Here is an 18660-nt window from a genome sequence, read left to right as displayed (position 1 = left end):
TATCATTTTTAGACAAAATTGCTGTTATATGCTCATCATAACTGATTCGCTTGCCCAGTGTGTGAGCCATATGAGGGACCCCTAAGTTAGGTATTAGTGCATAATCCATCTTTAAGGTTGCTTACACATGGCTCATTTGTGGAAAGGCTTGCCACAAGGCCACTGGAGGTGTGCTGAGTGTGTGAGCCAAGTGAGGGACCCCCAGATTAGATGGGCCCTTGTGTGAAGAAGGACCCCAGAGATGTGTGATACACTTATGCGTGGGGCACCCTGGGATGGGAGACGTACAGTCAGGGGCATGCGTGAGGGATGCTTGAATGTGTGTAGCACATCACTACACTGCCCAGAGGGGAGGGCAGAGTGACAGAGTGCGGTCACTGTGGTTATGTGTATGCTCTGATGCCATACCAATGGGCCTGGCTCTTTGGCTATAAAGCTGCGGATTTGGTGTCAGAGAGGCTCCCCCAGGCTCTGTTGACCCCTGTGTGATGGACTTCAGGGATGGGTGAAAGTTTGGAGAGGGACGGTCACAGAGACGTGTGAAGGACGCCTGTGAAGGACGTGTGTGAAGCCACAAAGAGGAGGGCACAGTGTGGTCGAGTGGTATAACAATGAGCCATTATAAATTGTGTTTGAGAGATGTTTTGAGAGTTCAAAAATAAAAGACAGATAAAATGATGAATCAATGATAAAATAAAAGTGAGATAATTTATTACATGTGTTTGCTGCTTTGTGGGTCACATTAAAAACATATTTATTGTACAGTAAAGAGATTGATGGTGATTGATAAAGAGAGTGCAAATGCATTTTTACAGGTAGGCTTGCACTGCAGTCTTGTCTTTGCAAAATAGATCAATAGCGAATAGATCAATATATACAAATGTCATAAAACAACACAGAATGTTTAAATTGTTTACATTTAAAGGAAATTGAAATGGAATATAACACAATTTAGTGCTAGAAATAAAATGATTGGCAAGATATTTATATTTTGTTATAAAAACAATTTAAACGGACAAATTATTCAATATTTAAACTTTCCCAACTGAAACAGGGTGGAATAGGGCTCCACCATGACAGTGTCACACTACAATTATTTTGCAGTGATTGCACGATTCCAATAAAAGACCCACATGAGATTGAGATTTTATTTAATTATTTTACAGGTTATTGTCTACAAATTCTCCATTCCTACTCTTATGGAATACATGCATTAGAAAACGCTTGGCTATTTAGGCTTACGTCACTGCAGTGACCTCACTGTGATGCTGGGATTCGTTGGCATCTTTGCCCAAATCTGTGGCTGTGGCACCGACAGGCATTAGCCCACTGTGTGATGCGCACACCGAGCATACAGATGATGACTACGAGCCTTTATGTGCTGTGCGCGGCGGCAGCGCATAAAAATGCAGTTGCTAAAAAAGCGAAGTAGGAAAAAACAGACAATGATAAACCAATGATGCGCCAGGATGTGTTGCCCGGTCGGTTCTGCGTGTTGGTACATACCTCGTTTGTTCCTTGTTTGGACGGTTTCTTTTATATTCATCAATCAGCAGGCTGATGCTGGCTGAAGCAGGTTGATGCTGTATGTCAGGATTGTGAGAAAATGTTGTTTGTAAAGATAACCAGCCAGTCTGCATGTCTCCCATTGTACTCGACTGTTCGTGATTCCCTGCTTCTTTGGACAACAGAGACATTTTGGATTTGTTTTAATCTGTTGTGCTTCTGTGATGGACAAGCCAGCCAGCCCGCTTACTGGCCAAATAAATAGACTACACGTGAAACCAATTGCAGACCTGGTCCGATATGACTCGTAGGCTACTCTCTTCTGAGAATGATGTTTTTTTAGAGTATTTTTTTGACTGGGATATTATTTTTTTGACTGGGATATTATTTTCCGCGGAATTGCCTATATGGGTCGGTTCTATGCAGCCATTTGTAAAGATCTGCTGTAGGTTTTGCGCTCAGACATGTTCGGACCGAGTGGAAAGTGCAGATGGAGTTTCGCTCTCTCCATGGTTTTATCAGTCTGTAGTGTATTCATTTTCTGTGAATATTTGATATACTTTCCAGCAATTATGCAATGTTCGTGGCCCGAGATGAAGAACGACAAAATCTCTCAGTCACCTCTACGCACTTTGTTTTTATCGGATACACATCTTTTGGGAGCCATAAAGGGCCACTGGTTCGACAAACTGAGACGGTAAAGTGAAATCTGTAGAATAAAATATTGTGCAAGAGGATGGAATGCAATGACTTGCATACCTGTGCAATAGAACTGTTTTATGCAAATGTGGAATTGTATCCTATCACATTGTGTTTAGTTGACGATCAGCTGCTGAACACAGGCTATCATAAACTGTCAGCAGAAGCATCTCTCTCTCTCTCTCTCTCTCTGTTCAGTTGAGATTGCCTCTAGTAAATTGTTGCATTATTTGTTGAAACTTGCAGTGTTGAAAACGTCAAGCAACAAGACATTGATTTGGGAGAAGCTTAAGCTACTAGTAGTAGGCGATTCATTAAGACCCCATTAAATCAGATTAATATCTAGTGTATAATGGCACTAACTGCATGATAAAAAATATGCCATTAGACACTCTCATACGTTTCCCGTACAACTACGGAGGTTAGCTTTTTACTAACGTGGTACGATGCACCGTTCAACTAACCAACATGTAAGTTACGACTGTTACCCAAAACCGTCGTACTTACATAGTAGGCTACTTTGTTAGTTCAGACTACAATGGTTGCAGATGTGTTCGGAGAATGTCGGGCTATGTCGGTTAGAGCCGAACTCATGAAGTCACGTAAAAGTAATGAAATTTTACATTGCATGACGTTTCCTGGGCCCAGCAGTTATAATATCATTAATAATAATAACTAGAGAATGTAATTCCAGTGAATTACAAGTGCATTAAAATGAAGCTAGGACAGATATAGCATAGCTTAATAAAAAGTTGATAGTTTAGATGTAGACAGTTTAAAAGTTGAATGTTGATAGTTTAACAGTTGTTAATAGACAGATAGTTTAATGAATGTTGAAAGTGTAAAAGTTATATGTAGATAGTTTAAAGGTTGTTGACATACTGATAGTTTAATGCCTGTTGGTAGACAAAAAGTTTAAAGGCTCTATATAGGTAGATCGTTGACGATAACTGACAGTTGGAATGACTCTAATGTTTGCTAGCAGTTATGCTAACAAAGCTAATTATTTTGACCAAGTTACTTAGTTAACTTAGCTCATGTTTTCTAGCAGTTTTGGAAAAAATGCTAACAATGCTTACATGCTAACTATGCTAACCATGTGACTTAGCTAACTTAGCTAGTCATTTTTAGCAGTTTTACTAAAAATGTTATCATGCTAACAATGCTAACTATGCTAACCATGTGACTCAGCTAACTTAGCTAATAATTTTTAGCAGTTTTGCTAAAATGCTAACAATGCTAATAATGCTAACTAGCTAGTGAGGACTTTTATTTTGAAAAGGTTAAATTATTTGCTAGATAGATGAGGTTTAATATAGTTGGAATGACTGAACAGTTAAATAGGTGGATAGTTTAAAAGGTTAAATTATTTACTAGGTAGATGAGGTTTAATGTAGTTGGAATGACTGAACTAGGTAGACGAGGTTTAATAGAGTTGGAATGCCTGAACAGTTAAATAGGTGGATGGTTTAAAAGGTTAAATTATTTGCTAGGTAGATGATGTTTAATATAGTTGGAATGACTGAACTAGGTAGATGAGGTTTAATATAGTTGGAATGACTGAACAATAGGTGGATGGTTTAAAAGGTTGAATTATTTGCTAGGTAGATGAGGTTTAATATAGTTGGAATGACTGAACAGTTAAATACAGTAGGTGGATAGTTTAAATGGTTAAATTATTTGCTAGGTAGATGAGTTTTAATATAGTTGGAATGACTGATTAGGTAGACGAGGTTTAATATAGTTGGAATGACTGAACAGTTAAATAGGTGGATGGTTTAAAAGGTTAAATTATTTGCTAGGTAGATGATGTTTAATATAGTTGGAATGACTGAACTAGGTAGATGAGGTTTAATATAGTTGAAATGACTGAACTAGGTAGATGAGGTTTAATATAGTTGGAATGACTGAACAGTTAAATAGGTGGATAGTTTAAAAGGTTAAACTATTTGCTAGATAGATGAGGTTTAATATAGTTGGAATGACTGAACTAGGTAGATGAGGTTTAATATAGTTGGAATGACTGAACAGTTAAATAGGTGGATAGTTTAAAAGGTTAAACTATTTGCTAGATAGATGAGGTTTAATATAGTTGGAATGACTGAACAGTTAAATAGGTGGATGGTTTAAAAGGTTAAATTATTTGCTAGGTAGATGATGTTTAATATAGTTGGAATGACTGAACTAGGTAGATGAGGTTTAATATAGTTGGAATGACTGAACTAGGTAGATGAAGTTTAATATAGTTGGAATGACTGAACAGTTAAATAGGTGGATAGTTTAAAAGGTTAAACTATTTGCTAGATAGATGAGGTTTAATATAGTTGGAATGACTGAACAGTTAAATAGGTAGATAGTTTAAAAGGTTAAATTATTTACTAGGTAGATGAGGTTTATTGTAGTTGGAATGACTGAACTAAGTAGACGAGGTTTAATATAGTTGGAATGCCTGAACAGTTAAATAGGTGGATGGTTTAAAAGGTTAAATTATTTGCTAGGTAGATGATGTTTAATATAGTTGGAATGACTGAACTAGGTAGATGAGGTTTAATATAGTTGGAATGACTGAACAGTTAAATAGGTGGATGGTTTAAAAGGTTAAATTATTTGCTAGGTAGATGAGGTTTAATATAGTTGGAATGACTGAACAGTTAAATAGGTGGATAGTTTAAATGGTTAAATTATTTGCTAGGTAGATGATGTTTAATATAGTTGGAATGACTGAACTAGGTAGATGATGTTTAATATAGTTGGAATGACTGAACTAGGTAGATGAGGTTTAATATAGTTGGAATGACTGAACAGTTAAATAGGTGGATGGTTTAAAAGGTTAAATTATTTGCTAGGTAGATGAGGTTTAATATAGTGTAGCTTCCAGCAATGCTATGGTATGGTATCCCATAGCAATGTTATGGGATCGTTTAATGGCTACCTCTCATCCATCTGTCCTCTGCGTGTTCCGTCATCAGGGTTACGTCGTCTACTATGGTTCTTACTACATACTACAGGTCGAGAGGTGTAGCTGTAACTACACAACTTTACGATAGTGGTTGCGAACGTTAGTTGATACTATGGTTTTGGGAAACACTGACGCAGTGTCACGATGCATCGTACTATGTAAGTTCCACCACCATAGTTCACACTATCGTTTTGGGGAACAGTTGTGTCGTACTTACATAGTTGCAACCATGTTAGTTGCTACCGTAGTTAGCAACGATGCTTTTGGGAAACGCTGTAACAACCCCACTGTTAGATGTAAGAGGCTGTCACATGAGTTGGTGTGGTCATTTTGTTAGGATATTTTAGTTAAAATAAAGAAAGGGCATAGAATGCAGTGACAAAACAGACACGTTCAATGAAAGATCACCTTGGATTATAGGATTTTAAAAATTGAGCTGTAATCCAAAACATTAGAATCTGGCATAACCTCCTCTGAAGTGCTAATCTAATATGCCAGGGGATTTGTGCAGAAAGGACATAACAGGCTGATGGAAATGATAAAAAAAGACAGAGAAAGACTCACGGACATGATTTTTGCGTTTGTCCATGCAGAGAGTGGCAGATGGAGCGAGCATTTCAGACAGCCCTGTGGGTCCTAAAGCCGGAGATCATCTTCATTTTGGGAGACATTTTTGATGAGGGAAAGTGGAGCTCCACTAAGGTATATGAATATGCATGCTTGCCTCAGAAATATTTACCACATAGGGTATAGAGGCAGTAACCTGTGTCATATAGGATGACATGGGTTTGGGGGACACAGCATGTCAAAATGACTTGCTGCAAGAAAGAAAGAAATACCCCCCTTTGGTGCAATATCATGAAATAACTGCTGGGGGGGGGGAGGGGTTCAGATGTGGCATTGGATGCAAGGATAATCTTTCTGAGGTAGAAATGTAGAAATTGTAGTATGCTAGTTGTGCAAAAAAGGTGCATGTGAATCTCTAGGCCCCACTGCTAACCATTGTTGGAGAAACAGGCTGGGCGTAGATACTGCAGTGTAACTACTCTCAAATCCGCTCACTCTGGCGAATGTTATACAATCTCCCCAAATGTTATGTAACTGACACTAATCTTTCGGTACTGTACCTGAAATTGGATTAGGACATAGGCATTTTATGTTGATTTGTTGAAATACTAACTTCACATCCAGTCATTAACTCTAATAACAGTGATACACTCGCTGGTACACATGTAAATAAATGTGGTCAACCTGCTGCCACTCAGAGTATGAGGAAGCTCTGTGGGGTGGGGTGTGATAACTAGCTCTGGTGTTGGTGCACAGAGTGGAAAGATATCTTCCTGTTCAGCTCACTGATATTTCCTCTTCAGGACTGGGAGGATGACGTGAGGCGTTTCAAACAGATCTTCCGCCACCCGAGTGACACCGAGCTCATTGTAATCATCGGTAACCATGACATCGGCTTCCACCATGAGTGAGTTTTGAGTGGCATGTGGGGTTTTGTCTCAAAGAGATCCCACTCTATAGCAAAGCTACCCCCCCCCCCCCCCCCCCCCCCACACACACACCCACACACACCTTGATTCTGAAGTAAACCGCGGTAATTTGCTTGTGATCAGCATAGTTGGGTGATTAATGATTAATAGATTCATGTTTTGCATATTCTGAAACTGTGTGCATTTTTGGGATGTGTTATCAAAATGTATCTGTAGTCTCATTCTACATAACCAATAAGTAAATATTTGATGGTGGAAACAAAAGTTGCCTTTGTGGGTCCTGGTTGTCAGTGAAATCTCCTTTAGTGAGCCTGTTTTCTTTCCTGTGCTGTAGAATGACCTGGCACAAACTCCAACGCTTTGAGCAGGTGTTCAACGTCACCTCGGCGAGGATTCTCAGCCGCCGAGGAGTGAAGTAAGACTTTCTGTGGTCTGGATCTCTTACCTCATATGCACCATATCAGCAATAAGGGGAAAGTTAGACAGAGATTGTGGCAAACACTGTGGTTAAAGCAAAGATAAGGTCACGGCTGTAGAGTGAACACTACTGCTGGAATGACTCGTAGTGGTTATGGTGGTATACATTTGAATATGCAGCCAGACCATTTGGATCTGTGCATTCAGTAATGGTGTTTCATTGTCTTACTATATTGTTAGAAAATGTTTAGATTATTGTTTGTTGATTATCAGCTATGTTCAATAGAACATGAGTGGAAGACTAACACTTATGATGGAACCGAGGAACCATTTCCCTCAATGCTCAACCATTGATTTTTTTATGATTTTTGATTGTTCATTTGTTGATTTGACCCCAGTTTCGTGTTGGTAAATAGCATGGCGCTGCACGGTGACCACTGTCCCATCTGCCGGAGTGTGGAGAACGAGCTTCATAGGCTCTCCACAGCACTCAACTGCTCCATACAGGTAAACATTTTTGAAGTATATTTTTGGGCTTTATGTAAATGAAGGCAAGTGGAGAGAGACAGGATGCGAGTGGGAGAGAGAGATGTGGTGGGATCGGGAAATGACCGCAGGTCGGAATCGAACTCGGGTGCCCATGGGGACTGAGACCCAAATATGCCACTTGTGCCATAGCAATGGTAACCATGGGCTTTTCTCAAGTCAAGGATGGGTCCTTCAAAGCCGCTCTTTCAAGGACGTTATATCATCAAATCTTGCCAAGCACTGTTCCAATGTCAAGGGTGCTTTAAAATTCTATCAAGTACTGAGTCCTTCGTTCTGAGATTTTCGAGGATGCATGCGTGTGTCCTCTGCATGCCTGGAACACCCACAATCCTGTGCGCACACATGATTTTTAATAATGCACCTGCAGCTTCCTGCACACTCGCTAGTCTGTTCCATTGTGTGTTTGTCTGTATGCTAAGAAGAAGCCTTGCCTCGTCTTTGAAGGATTCGACTCGGCAGGACTCGTTCTACCAAGCACGAATCCTTGACTTTGAGAAAAGCCCCATGGCACTCTTCATGGCCCCCGCCATCACCACCACCACCCTCTTCATCACCATCATCATCATCATCATCATCTTCACCATTAACCTCACCTAGAGGTTGGCTCATCTCCACGTGTTGGATTTGTATGAAGTCTGTATGTCACATCTGTAACATCTGTGATGTGATAGCTATCTCTCATCTCTCGCAATTAGCATTCTGTATGCACTCTGATCAAATGTTCCATTAATCTAGTCTGTACTGGGCAAATTAATCCAACCTGTAATGGGCAAATTAATAAATGGTTTGAACTCATTGTACACATTTATTTCCAGTTACCTAAGCATCAACCAATGCCTGTTAAACTGCCTGAACTGGTTAATCCCATTCTGTCACAAAACATCACAAAGCACATCATGTGGCTTTGCACTCTACATTTATTGTGCATTTCGCCATAGAGATAAGATTCCCTGACAAAGGATATGTTTTTGATGGTCAAATAGGCTTGGTTGGTGATTGCCTGCTGTGGGACATTCCTATAGCACTAGGAATTTTGTGGAAAAATGCAATATGGAAATGGAGTCTTTTGCCTATAGAGAGCAGACTAGAATGCCTTGTCTGACCAAACAAACCAGTTTGAGGACTGAGACTAAACAGTGTGAAATGAATGGCATCAGGTGTGGTGCAGACTGGTTTGGACTAAATTGTAAGTTTGTTACCTCCAAGTGTGTCGCTCAGACTGCTCAGGCTTAGAGCTGTGGAATTCCTCTCTTTTCATTTAGCCTGTTGGACAAGGAATACCCAACCTAGTCAGGGCAAAGACACTTACATTGCGTACGAACTATGTAAAAACTGCTCTGTGTGATGCAGACTGACATAACCATATATAGGAAAGCACATTTCAATCTTGTTAGCCAGGCTATCATAGTAAGTGGTATTACAGGTAAGAACACGTATGAACAAAAAAGTAGAGCGATATGGGTTAGTCAGGAGCATGAACTTTCTTACCGTTTTTGTCGTATTGTTTGTTTTTGTCTTATTGATTGTTTGTTCTCTCGTCAAGGCTTTGAAAGCCAGGTTGGTAAAACCCCTCATGTGAAAGAGATTGTAGTTTAAGGCCATGCCAGCACTGTTTAAAGGGCTTTTCTATAAGTAACCAGCCGTGGCTGAGACCACTTCAGAAGGGGCCGATTCTGCATGAGTGTGGTCAGCCAACTTTTCATTGGGGACCACACATACTCAGGCACACATGTGTACAGCAACTCAGCCACCATGGAACTTAAAACACACACATATTTAAGCACATATGTATGTGAGTGACTCACTTGTGCAAACACACACACATTCACACACACACACACACACACACACACACACACACACACTCCCATGATGGATTTAAAGAACCCATGCACTTCAACAACTCACTTGCTGCATTTTGGCAAACAAGGTATTTTATTTAGCCCAACTAAAAATAAACCCAAATGGGGCTTTTCTGCAGTGGGGCTTGGAAGATGAAGGGTTTTAAATCACATTTGAGGATTGTCATTCATTTCATGTCTCAGAGCAGTGCGATGAAAGCCTCCATCTGTCCCAGAGTTAGTGGAAGGTTTCTGATAAACAGCAGCCCAGCACAGATGAGTGTGTGTGTGTGTGGGGGGGTGTAATCCTTTGGGCCTTATCAGCTGTCCTCAAAGTGTACCCATGGTGCCAATGCCTAACAAAACACACACACACATACACACACACCCCAACCCTATAAGTGTGTAGCTGCTGTTGCCCATGTCAGTCAGTACTTTTTAACCCCACAGGAGCATCAGTCGGAGGGCATGAAGAGACGTTGCCAGGAGACACAAACGTTCCCTGCCACCCCGCCCATTATATTGCAGGTATGATCTGATCGGGGCCAAGATAATGGGCATCCATTCACATCAGCATTCTTACCCAGTGGTGCAGTTTATAGCTGCGTTATTAGTGCAGAGATCACCTGAATAAAGTTTGGGGCTCCATACAGCCAGGGGGTGCTATAGCCGTGGTTGTGAACGCCTCCCTCCTGCTCACTATTTTCCTCTTGTCCTTTTTCATACACATTTTAGAACAGAACACTATAATGTGCTGCATTATCCCTATGCTGTGCTGTGCCTTGCCCTTTAGCATGATGGGAACCACCTCTCAAGGATTCCATTATTTCCCTCTTCACCATTCATGAAATGGTGTTCTTGATTCCACTTTTTGACTGCCTGAAAGAGTGTGAATGCCCCGTGCTGCTGCAGTAGTCCATGCCTCCTTTCTGATGCCCCCATCTTTGCTCTGTCCTGGCAGCATTACCCCCTGTACCGGGAGAGTGATGCAGGATGCACAGGACTAGATGCTGCTCCCCTGGAAGAGCGCCACCAGCTGTTTCAAGAGCGCTATGACGTGCTCTCCCAAGAGGCTTCCCAGAGGGTGAGTGGTATTGAAAATAACACAGTGTGTGTTGTTTTTAACACATCTCTGTCCAGATAGGGACAACACAGTTTGTGTTGTTTTATAACACATTTGTTCTAAGAGTGAAGTAGAACAGCCTATATATATGCAAAGCCTTGCTTACAAAGGTCGATGTATTTGAACAGGGACTGAATCATACTCTGTTCATATTTCTTTATGGTGAACTTTATCTCACAATGCCATGTGTAGCTTTACAAGGGCTTTGGTTGTCTGGGGTCATCCTGCAATGCTTCCTCCTGCATCAATTCTCCTGTTATCTACACATAGAGACTTTTGTTTTGCTTTTCCTGAGCCAGTGTCATGTGGTTGGGATCTCCTATAAAAAGCCACGAGGACCTGCTTCCTTTATAATTAGGATTAAACGCTGTGCGGCATCTCCCATACCCATGCCTACTAAACAACGCAGCATACTCGCACTGTGCCAGTGTTTATTTTACCCACAACAGGAGCCTTAAGATACATGCATGTCAACAAATTGTTGTGGAAATGGATTGCTACCACTGGATTTCCCTTAGTATTTGCTTGATGAGTACCAGATGGATTTGGCCAGTTAATGCTTTGAATAAATGGCATTAGCGAGGGTACTGGCCCGGGGCCATTGACCGTGATGGGTTGGTCAGTGTCTCTATTCCTGCATGCAATTGATAACATGCTCTTTCCGGATCATTCCACAGCTGCTGTGGTGGTTCCAGCCCCGCCTCATTCTCAGTGGCCACACCCACAGCGCCTGTGAGGTTGTCCATGACGACAAGGTGCCGGAGATTAGCGTTCCGTCCTTCAGCTGGAGGAACCGAAACAACCCCAGCTTCATCCTGGTACACACACACCACACTCCAACACAATGCCACACCATCGACAGCAATATAGCAAGCTAATGTTTAGTACCATTAACCCATGCTAATTCACTGTATAGTCCCATCTACATTTGAATTAGCGTTTGTTGAGAAAAAAACAGCCCCTAGACCAACAAGAAAAATGTTTTCACTCCATATCAAGCCAAGCCAGGGAAACTGTAAAAAAGTGTGTGAAATGCACAGTGATATTTAGAAAGACTCAAGAAGACTTATCAAGCCTTTAGGTTTACATTATTATTCTGTAAGCACGTGCCTCAAACTGCCGTTTGAATGTTAGGAGGTAATGGTTGTTGAGGGTCAGAGCAACATGTAGGGTGAGTTAGCCAACATCTGCACCCATAGCTCTCAGAAGCATACTCTGGACTGGAGTGTGTCCTTAGCTCTTAGAAGCATACTCAGGAGTGTGTCCATAGCTCTCAGAAGCATACTGTGGAGTGTGTTTTTGTGAGATTTGATAAAGATGAGTACTTCCCTTCAGTGCGATCGTTTATTACCAACCATTACTTACTCCACTTCCCCTAGTGTTACATCCTTGAGCTTTCTCTTGCACTACATCAATGTACTTCCCTCTCATCTGCTCTCATGATTGGACACGAGTCGAAATGCCTGGGTGTGTCTAAAAGGGTTTCTAGCCCAAAAAAATCAAGGATTTTCAACTTTTTAATGGACCTGGATTTACTTTGCAGTGAACTCTTTTTTGGATATTATCTTCAGGATGATTTTTTTTCCCTTTCAAGAGTACTGGTGGTTTGTGTGCTCATGCTACTTCTCTCGTATGTCCCATATTTGTTTTACTGTAACCACTGTGTAAGCTGTGGAAAGTCATGCTGCTTTAATACGCTTGATGTGTTCTGGTTAAACCGCTAAATACTGACCTGAATACAATAAACAGTTAATCATTAACCACCCGTTATCCTGTTCTCATCATTCCTTTCCTCTCTTCCTCTTGGGACAGGGGACGTTCTCAACGACTGACCACCGTCTCTCCAAGTGTTTCCTGCCGGAGGAGAGCAGCGTGATCGCCCTCTACTGCGGCAGCGCCATGGCCCTGCTACTGCTGGCACTCGGACACTTCCACCTGTTCAGGGGCGCGCTTAATTTCAGCAGCCTCATAGACAAGCACAAGCCCCTGTGAGCCCCCCCATCCCGACTCCATACCAGAAGCCTGATGGAGGAGTTCAAACCCCTGTGATATCCTCCCTGACTCCATATGAAAAGGCTGTAGGGGGAAGCACAAGCCCCTGTGATGCCCCTTCCCCACCATCCCTCCCTGACTCCATACAGTAAGCATGATGGAGGAGTACAAGCCCCCGTGACACCATAACAAATCCCACTGAGAAGGGTGCACAAACCCCTGTGATATCCTCCCCGACTCTGGGGACTCGAGGCTGTTGGGGAAAGCACAAGCCCTGAACTGAAGCCCTGTTCTGTGTAGAGAGATGGAACTTTAAACTTTAGCTAAGGCGTTAGCACTTGTTTCATGCTTCATTTGCACCTTAAAACATTGCAGCGTATGCATGCACAGACCACACAAGCTGCGCTTTTCTAGCTCCTACATATGAGTTTATGGGAAGGTCGAGAAAAAAGGGAGGAGAGTTAAGAGTGATCGATTAGGTATTCCGTCATATGTATGAAAACAGCACACCTAGATTTGACTGAATCATTTCCGCCTTTTAAAAGCCGATGTAATCCAGATTGCAGTTAAATGCATCAGTAGAACCAATAGTCGGAGCACCAGTGCTTCTCTAAACCATGTCAAAAGGAACTTTTACTGTCACCTTCTCACATCATCCACTTCCCAAGGCTATGCCTGCTAGACTATTATGTTTGTGTTTATGGTTTTAAGCAGACGCAGGGGCCAAAAAGCGATGTAGGCCTACAATAGTGATAAACATCATCATAAACAATTAAGTTTAAAGTGGTCATAGACCTATAGCCTAGAGACCTACATCAAAGCCCATTGACGTCCGTTTCCAAATCACCAAAAACCCAGGAATGTGTTCTTTCTTTAAAATTGAGGAAACTACTGCATTTAAAACCCTTGTTTACAAGAAAGATGTGTTTGCTGCACTTCTCAAAACAATTTGGTTTAGATTTTAATGGACCAATTTAAGTTTAATTTCACTGCTGGTTACGTCCCTGGAAGTCATAAAATACTACTGTACTGTAAGTTTGGAAAATGGCCGTCAATGAGATCCTTTCCAGACTGTCCTGCCGAGCAAATTCATATTTGTTAATAGGTTAGTCTGGGTTCACCTCAGCAGCCTGATGTTGAAACACAAGTCCATGTGTCCTGTGGTTTGGTGACACTATCCATGTACACACATATTCAGGTCGGGGTGCTTAACCACTACTTCTTAGTAGTCTTAGAGGATATTCATAACCGCTCATTGAAAAACCTTACAGCAACGTCAAGGTACTATGGATGATTTCTGATATTACCTGGAGTTGAATATCTGGTTTTTAAGTTTTGTTCAGAAATTGTTTTATTCATTTGAGATTGTGTTGAAACAGATTTAAACCTTAAAGTCATGTGTCAAGTCAAGTTGACTTCCTTATGGTTTACATTTTAAATTGGTTTCAATTTTAATTTATTTAAGTTTAAGTTATGTTGACTTGTTGATGAAATAAGGTTGTACATTTTAGTTTTGATTGGTTCAAACATTATACAATAAAATATATTTATATACAACAGTGTCAATTCTTTAGATATGTGACGAATGCATTTCCAAATGACAAAGCATGATGATCACTGGACACTCATGGGTTAGGCATTGCTGTATGTGCTGCTCCAACTCAGAATCGGATTGAAAAATGAATACTTCAGAGGTATTTTATTTGCAAAATTACTTGAAGACATTCTCTCCACGATTCTCTTTCTAGACAAACTGAAGGACAACCGTCTGCTAATGTGCCTCTTTATTAAAATAAAAATAATAATAATAAAAAAAAACTCCAAATCCTCAAAGGCCAGACACAAAAAGTTTTTTTTTTTTTTTTTTAAATCACACTTTTTTTTGTCGGAATAGACTTGCACAAGAAAAGCTGCTGTTCGGTGTAAAGAATAGGCTATCTAACAGTGCTCACGCATCCACAATGCCTGTGCAATTGTGAAGGTCTCTTTGATGACCAAAGAATCACTAGTTTCTCAATTCTTCATTTCATTCTAATATATGCTCTTGTGTATGCCTGTTGTATGCATACCTCCTCTCTAGACATTCATAAATATGTATACGCATAGGCACACACATTACTATGTATAGTTGTACATATATATTTATAGAATATAACTCATCTTTATAAATGTATATGTACACATATCAATATAAAAATGCAGATGTACAACTCCAGGTCTGTGGCCACTACGCATGGGTATATGGGTGTATATGTACACATGCATGCTGAACACGTATACATACACACACATCTACGAACACACGCATGGTGCATGCTCTTTCTCTGTCTTGCACGCACACGCACACACACGCGAAAACACGCGCACACACACGCACACACGTGCACTCACACACACACGCACACACACATCTAAAAAGATGCTTCCTAATAAAACAACACCAGGTTGTGATTTGGACACTTCGAATTTCCAATGTTTTAAAGCTGAGAATTGGAACAAAAAAGAAGGAATTCTTAAAGAGAGAAACAAAGGCAATGTCAATGCAACATCTGCTCATCACTGTAGGTAAGTGGTTAATTTTGCATATCGTATACAGGATTTTTTTCCTCATTTTTTTCTCATTTTTGTACTAAAGAACATCTCTTTTTTGTTATAAACCAGAAAAGACTAAATTTCTACAGAGAAGTTTTCCCACCAGCAGTTTTGACTGTGGACGGAGCTGACATCAAGCTGTACAGCACAGTCAGAAAAATAAAAACAAAAACAATAACGTTCTTACATCAGAGCTCATGTTACAAGGTACAGCCGCGATGAAGGCACAAAGATCTTCTACAAGTCAGTTTTCTTTCTCTTTCCACTCTCACAATCTCTCAATGAAGTTGTACAAAATAACATTACATTTTGCAGTCTGCGCAAAGTGAACCCACCTCACGCAATCCTTAGGATAGTAAAACATAAACCGAAAATATATTATATATTTATTTATATATTTATATAGGGCTATTGTTCCACTGGGAAAACCCTCCTCTCCCACGAGGGATCATCGGTGGATGAAAGAAAGTGAGTGACGCTGTCATTTAGTCCTGGTGCCATTGGCAGGACTTACAGCTGCATGGGACTACAAATCCCAGCAGCCCCCTGGAGCCACACACAAGCCACTCCCACTCCCCACGCAACCCTCCCTCATATCCAAACCCTCTAACTCTAAAATTTACAACCCCCGAATTGTCTCTACACAACTCCTGCCACTGTACTCTAGAAATCTCATTGAAAATAAAGCAAATCGCGACAGTCGTTAATAAATATCGTGGTGCTACATCGCGTTGTGTTGTGTGTGCACTTCATTCAATGGCAAACCCAGGTGGCATCAGTGTTTCTGGGCCGGTTCCGGGACGCCCTCACTGTGATCTGGCCCGGCGCTGGGCCAAATCCACTGCTCCTAGCCGACCCGGCCCAGTCTCTGGGATGGAGACACCAGACACAAAGTGCATGAAAAAATCTCTCCCTACTGTCCGCTCACCCAGGAGACGAGCGGAGAAGCCCTCCAGAAAAAAAAAACAAGGGAAAAAAAGAGTGCAGGGTGCCAGAGGTCAAAGGTCGTGGGGTCACCCGCACCGAAAGTCCATCAGGTAAACCATCAGACAGCCATCTGCTCACTTAGAGTCAGCTGGTCCACATACAACCACAACAGAAGAAAAGAAAGAAACAAAAAAAAACCAAAGGTCTTCTTCTCAAAATGACAGGTAGCTAAAGGCGTATTAGTGGAATGACCTGAAAATCAAGGCATTTCATCAAAATGAACAACAGAGTGGACGTAAACATGAAGGCATTCTTGCTCTCTCTCTCTCTCTCTCTCTCTCACACACAGACACACACACAGACAGACAGACAGACACAGACAGACACACACACACACACAAAATACATTCACTCAACATAAACTTAATTCCTGTCCCTCCACTAAAATAACAAAAACAAACAAAAAGCATGGGTCATAAATTAAAAGAAAGAAACAAATGAAAAAGAAACAAAAAATGGCAACATTGTCACTTGTCAGTAGCATAGTCCCCAGTACTGGGCTTGTGTGTTTGGGAGCAGAACGGAGCTCTAACTGGACGATCGTTGCTGACAGACAGCTAATCACAAGAGTTCGTACTGGCGCAAGTGCATTCTCTGGATGATGTCTCGACAGTCGTTGAAGACCCGGCGAATGTTCTCCGTGTCCACGGCACAGGTGAAGTGAGGGTAGCAGTAGTGTTTGCCATCTCCACTCGCAGTGCTGATCCTCTGTTGGGTCAATCAAACACACACACACACAGAATGAGTTGATGTATGCAGCACATATCTATATGAGCCTATATGAACCCATGAAGAGATAGTGTATGAAGAAGAGCAGTGTGGCGTGGAGAGGGGATAATGGACACGCACCAAGAACTCATCCCGGATGAAGAACTTTGCTCTGGTGACTCTCGGGTCCTCTCCTGGGTCACCAGCAGCTGGTGGTCCAAGACACAGGGGAGGAAACACACACAGTGATTTACACATGAGGAAGGACACAACAGACAAACAACTGGGCAGGTGGGAAACATCTTAAAGGAAAATTCCGGTTTTAAGCACTTTAAGGCCCTTTTCCGGTTTGTTTTGGATAAACTAGAGTGGTGGACACCGAAATTTTGACGATTGGTCCTGTCTCGACTTTTCTGACTCGTTTTGAATCGCCTTTGACTTCTCAGGGTGGCTGGCAATGGGCATACTGTAGTAGGCTACTCAAACATGTCCTAAAACAACCCTTAACGTTCGTTTCCAAAACTGTGCAACTCACCAAGTGGTTAGTGGTGTTCGTTGATGTTCCAAAACAAGTAGCGTAGCGAAATACAGTTTCTGTCGTGTTTTATTTGGCATTTTGTAAAATCCCATTGATTTCTGTTGGAAGACTCATTGCACGTTGATAGATGCGCCACCGTCTATGCTTCAGGTTCAAATATTGAGCGGTTGTGAATAGGTCCACAATAGCAAATAAGACGGCTGGAAATCATACATTGCGCCGATATATTTGCTTTTAATAATCAACAAACACCACTAACCACTCGGTGAGTTGCACAGTTTTGGAAACGAACGTTAAGGGTTGTTTTAGGACATGTTTGAGTAGCCTACAGTATGCCCATTGCCAGCCACCCTGAGAAGTCAAAGGCGATTCAAAACGAGTCAGAAAAGTCGAGACAGGACCAATCGTCAACATTTCGATGTCCACCAGTCTAGTTCATCCAAAACAAACCAGAAAAGGGCCTTAAAGTGCTAAAAACCGGAATTTTCCTTTAAGACATGCTCAATTCAATTCAATTCAATTCATTTCATTGAAGAAAAAGAAGTACTGTTATACAGCACCAAATGGCCCATGGCACTCTATAGAAAGCAACTGGAACAATTCTAAATCAATGTCACCTTAGCCAAGACCCAAGGAGAGCTGTACTGGATTAAAACAAACATGCCTTGACTCTATGACCTGTGGCACACTGCTTGAAAATGTGTAAAAAGTTTTTTTTTGTTCCTGTTACGATTATAGAGATGAAGCTATGCAAGGTGTTTTTGGGTTCACAAAAGAGATGATCTTCATTTGTTTACGCAGACTACAAGGCCCTCAGCAGCATGAATACACTTGGCCAACTTGTTCCACCACTGCAGGCCCACGCCAACACCTCTAACCATGTGGTGACGCTGCCTGTTTTTGGGGAGTGAGCAAGTCAGCGGGGTGGGTTAGGAAAGGTGTTTGACGTGGGCAGCTATGGATGCAATAATAGCATATAACTTGTCTCGTATATACTACTTCTTACTATCTTAAATCAAACAACTCTACTTTGCTAGAAACCCAAGGCCTGGAGCTCTCCTATGGTCAGTTGTTAATTAGAATAGCTCACACTGAGCTAAAAAGTTGTCTGCACAACGACAGGATGTTGTGCATGAAAACTGAATGCCTCGACACAACTGTCTGACCATAGATGACCTCACCAGGCTACGGACAGTTCTGCATACAGGAAACAAAAGAGACTATTCACATGCAGTGGTGGAAACTGCATGTGG

General features: G+C 41.5%; 2 protein-coding genes across 5 annotated transcripts in view; one reads left to right on the top strand and one right to left on the bottom strand.

The window, feature by feature from the left end:
- The first annotated feature begins 1322 nt into the window (after nucleotides 1-1322).
- On the top strand, nucleotides 1323-13463 carry mppe1 (metallophosphoesterase 1). Of its 3 annotated transcripts, none has more exons than XM_042067394.1 (9): nucleotides 1323-1594; nucleotides 5758-5866; nucleotides 6535-6638; nucleotides 6995-7075; nucleotides 7476-7584; nucleotides 9918-9995; nucleotides 10429-10551; nucleotides 11268-11408; nucleotides 12403-13463. In XM_042067394.1, the coding sequence occupies exons 1-9, from the start codon at nucleotides 1581-1583 to the stop codon at nucleotides 12580-12582; spliced, it is 939 nt and encodes a 312-aa protein (XP_041923328.1). In that variant the 5' UTR covers nucleotides 1323-1580; the 3' UTR covers nucleotides 12583-13463. The 3 variants fall into 3 exon arrangements, with proteins under 3 accessions (XP_041923328.1, XP_041923327.1, XP_041923326.1); XM_042067393.1 differs by having other exon boundaries at nucleotides 1323-2203; nucleotides 7494-7584; XM_042067392.1 differs by having other exon boundaries at nucleotides 1323-2203.
- Nucleotides 13464-14266: 803 nt separating this feature from the next.
- The window catches only part of gnal (guanine nucleotide binding protein (G protein), alpha activating activity polypeptide, olfactory type), a 47622-nt gene continuing 43228 nt past the window's right edge, over nucleotides 14267-18660 (bottom strand). For both annotated transcript variants that reach the window (XM_042067390.1, XM_042067391.1), the window contains exons 11-12: nucleotides 17011-17078; nucleotides 14267-16869 (exon numbers count right to left, since the gene is read on the bottom strand). In XM_042067390.1, coding sequence (XP_041923324.1) covers nucleotides 16723-16869; nucleotides 17011-17078 — 215 coding nt within the window. In that variant the 3' untranslated portion in view covers nucleotides 14267-16722. The remainder of the gene's footprint in view (nucleotides 16870-17010; nucleotides 17079-18660) is intronic.

Source organism: Alosa sapidissima, chromosome 17 (genome assembly GCF_018492685.1).
Source record: "Alosa sapidissima isolate fAloSap1 chromosome 17, fAloSap1.pri, whole genome shotgun sequence".
Taxonomy (NCBI): Eukaryota; Metazoa; Chordata; class Actinopteri; order Clupeiformes; family Clupeidae; genus Alosa; species Alosa sapidissima.
This window is presented reverse-complemented; position numbering and strand designations above follow the sequence as displayed.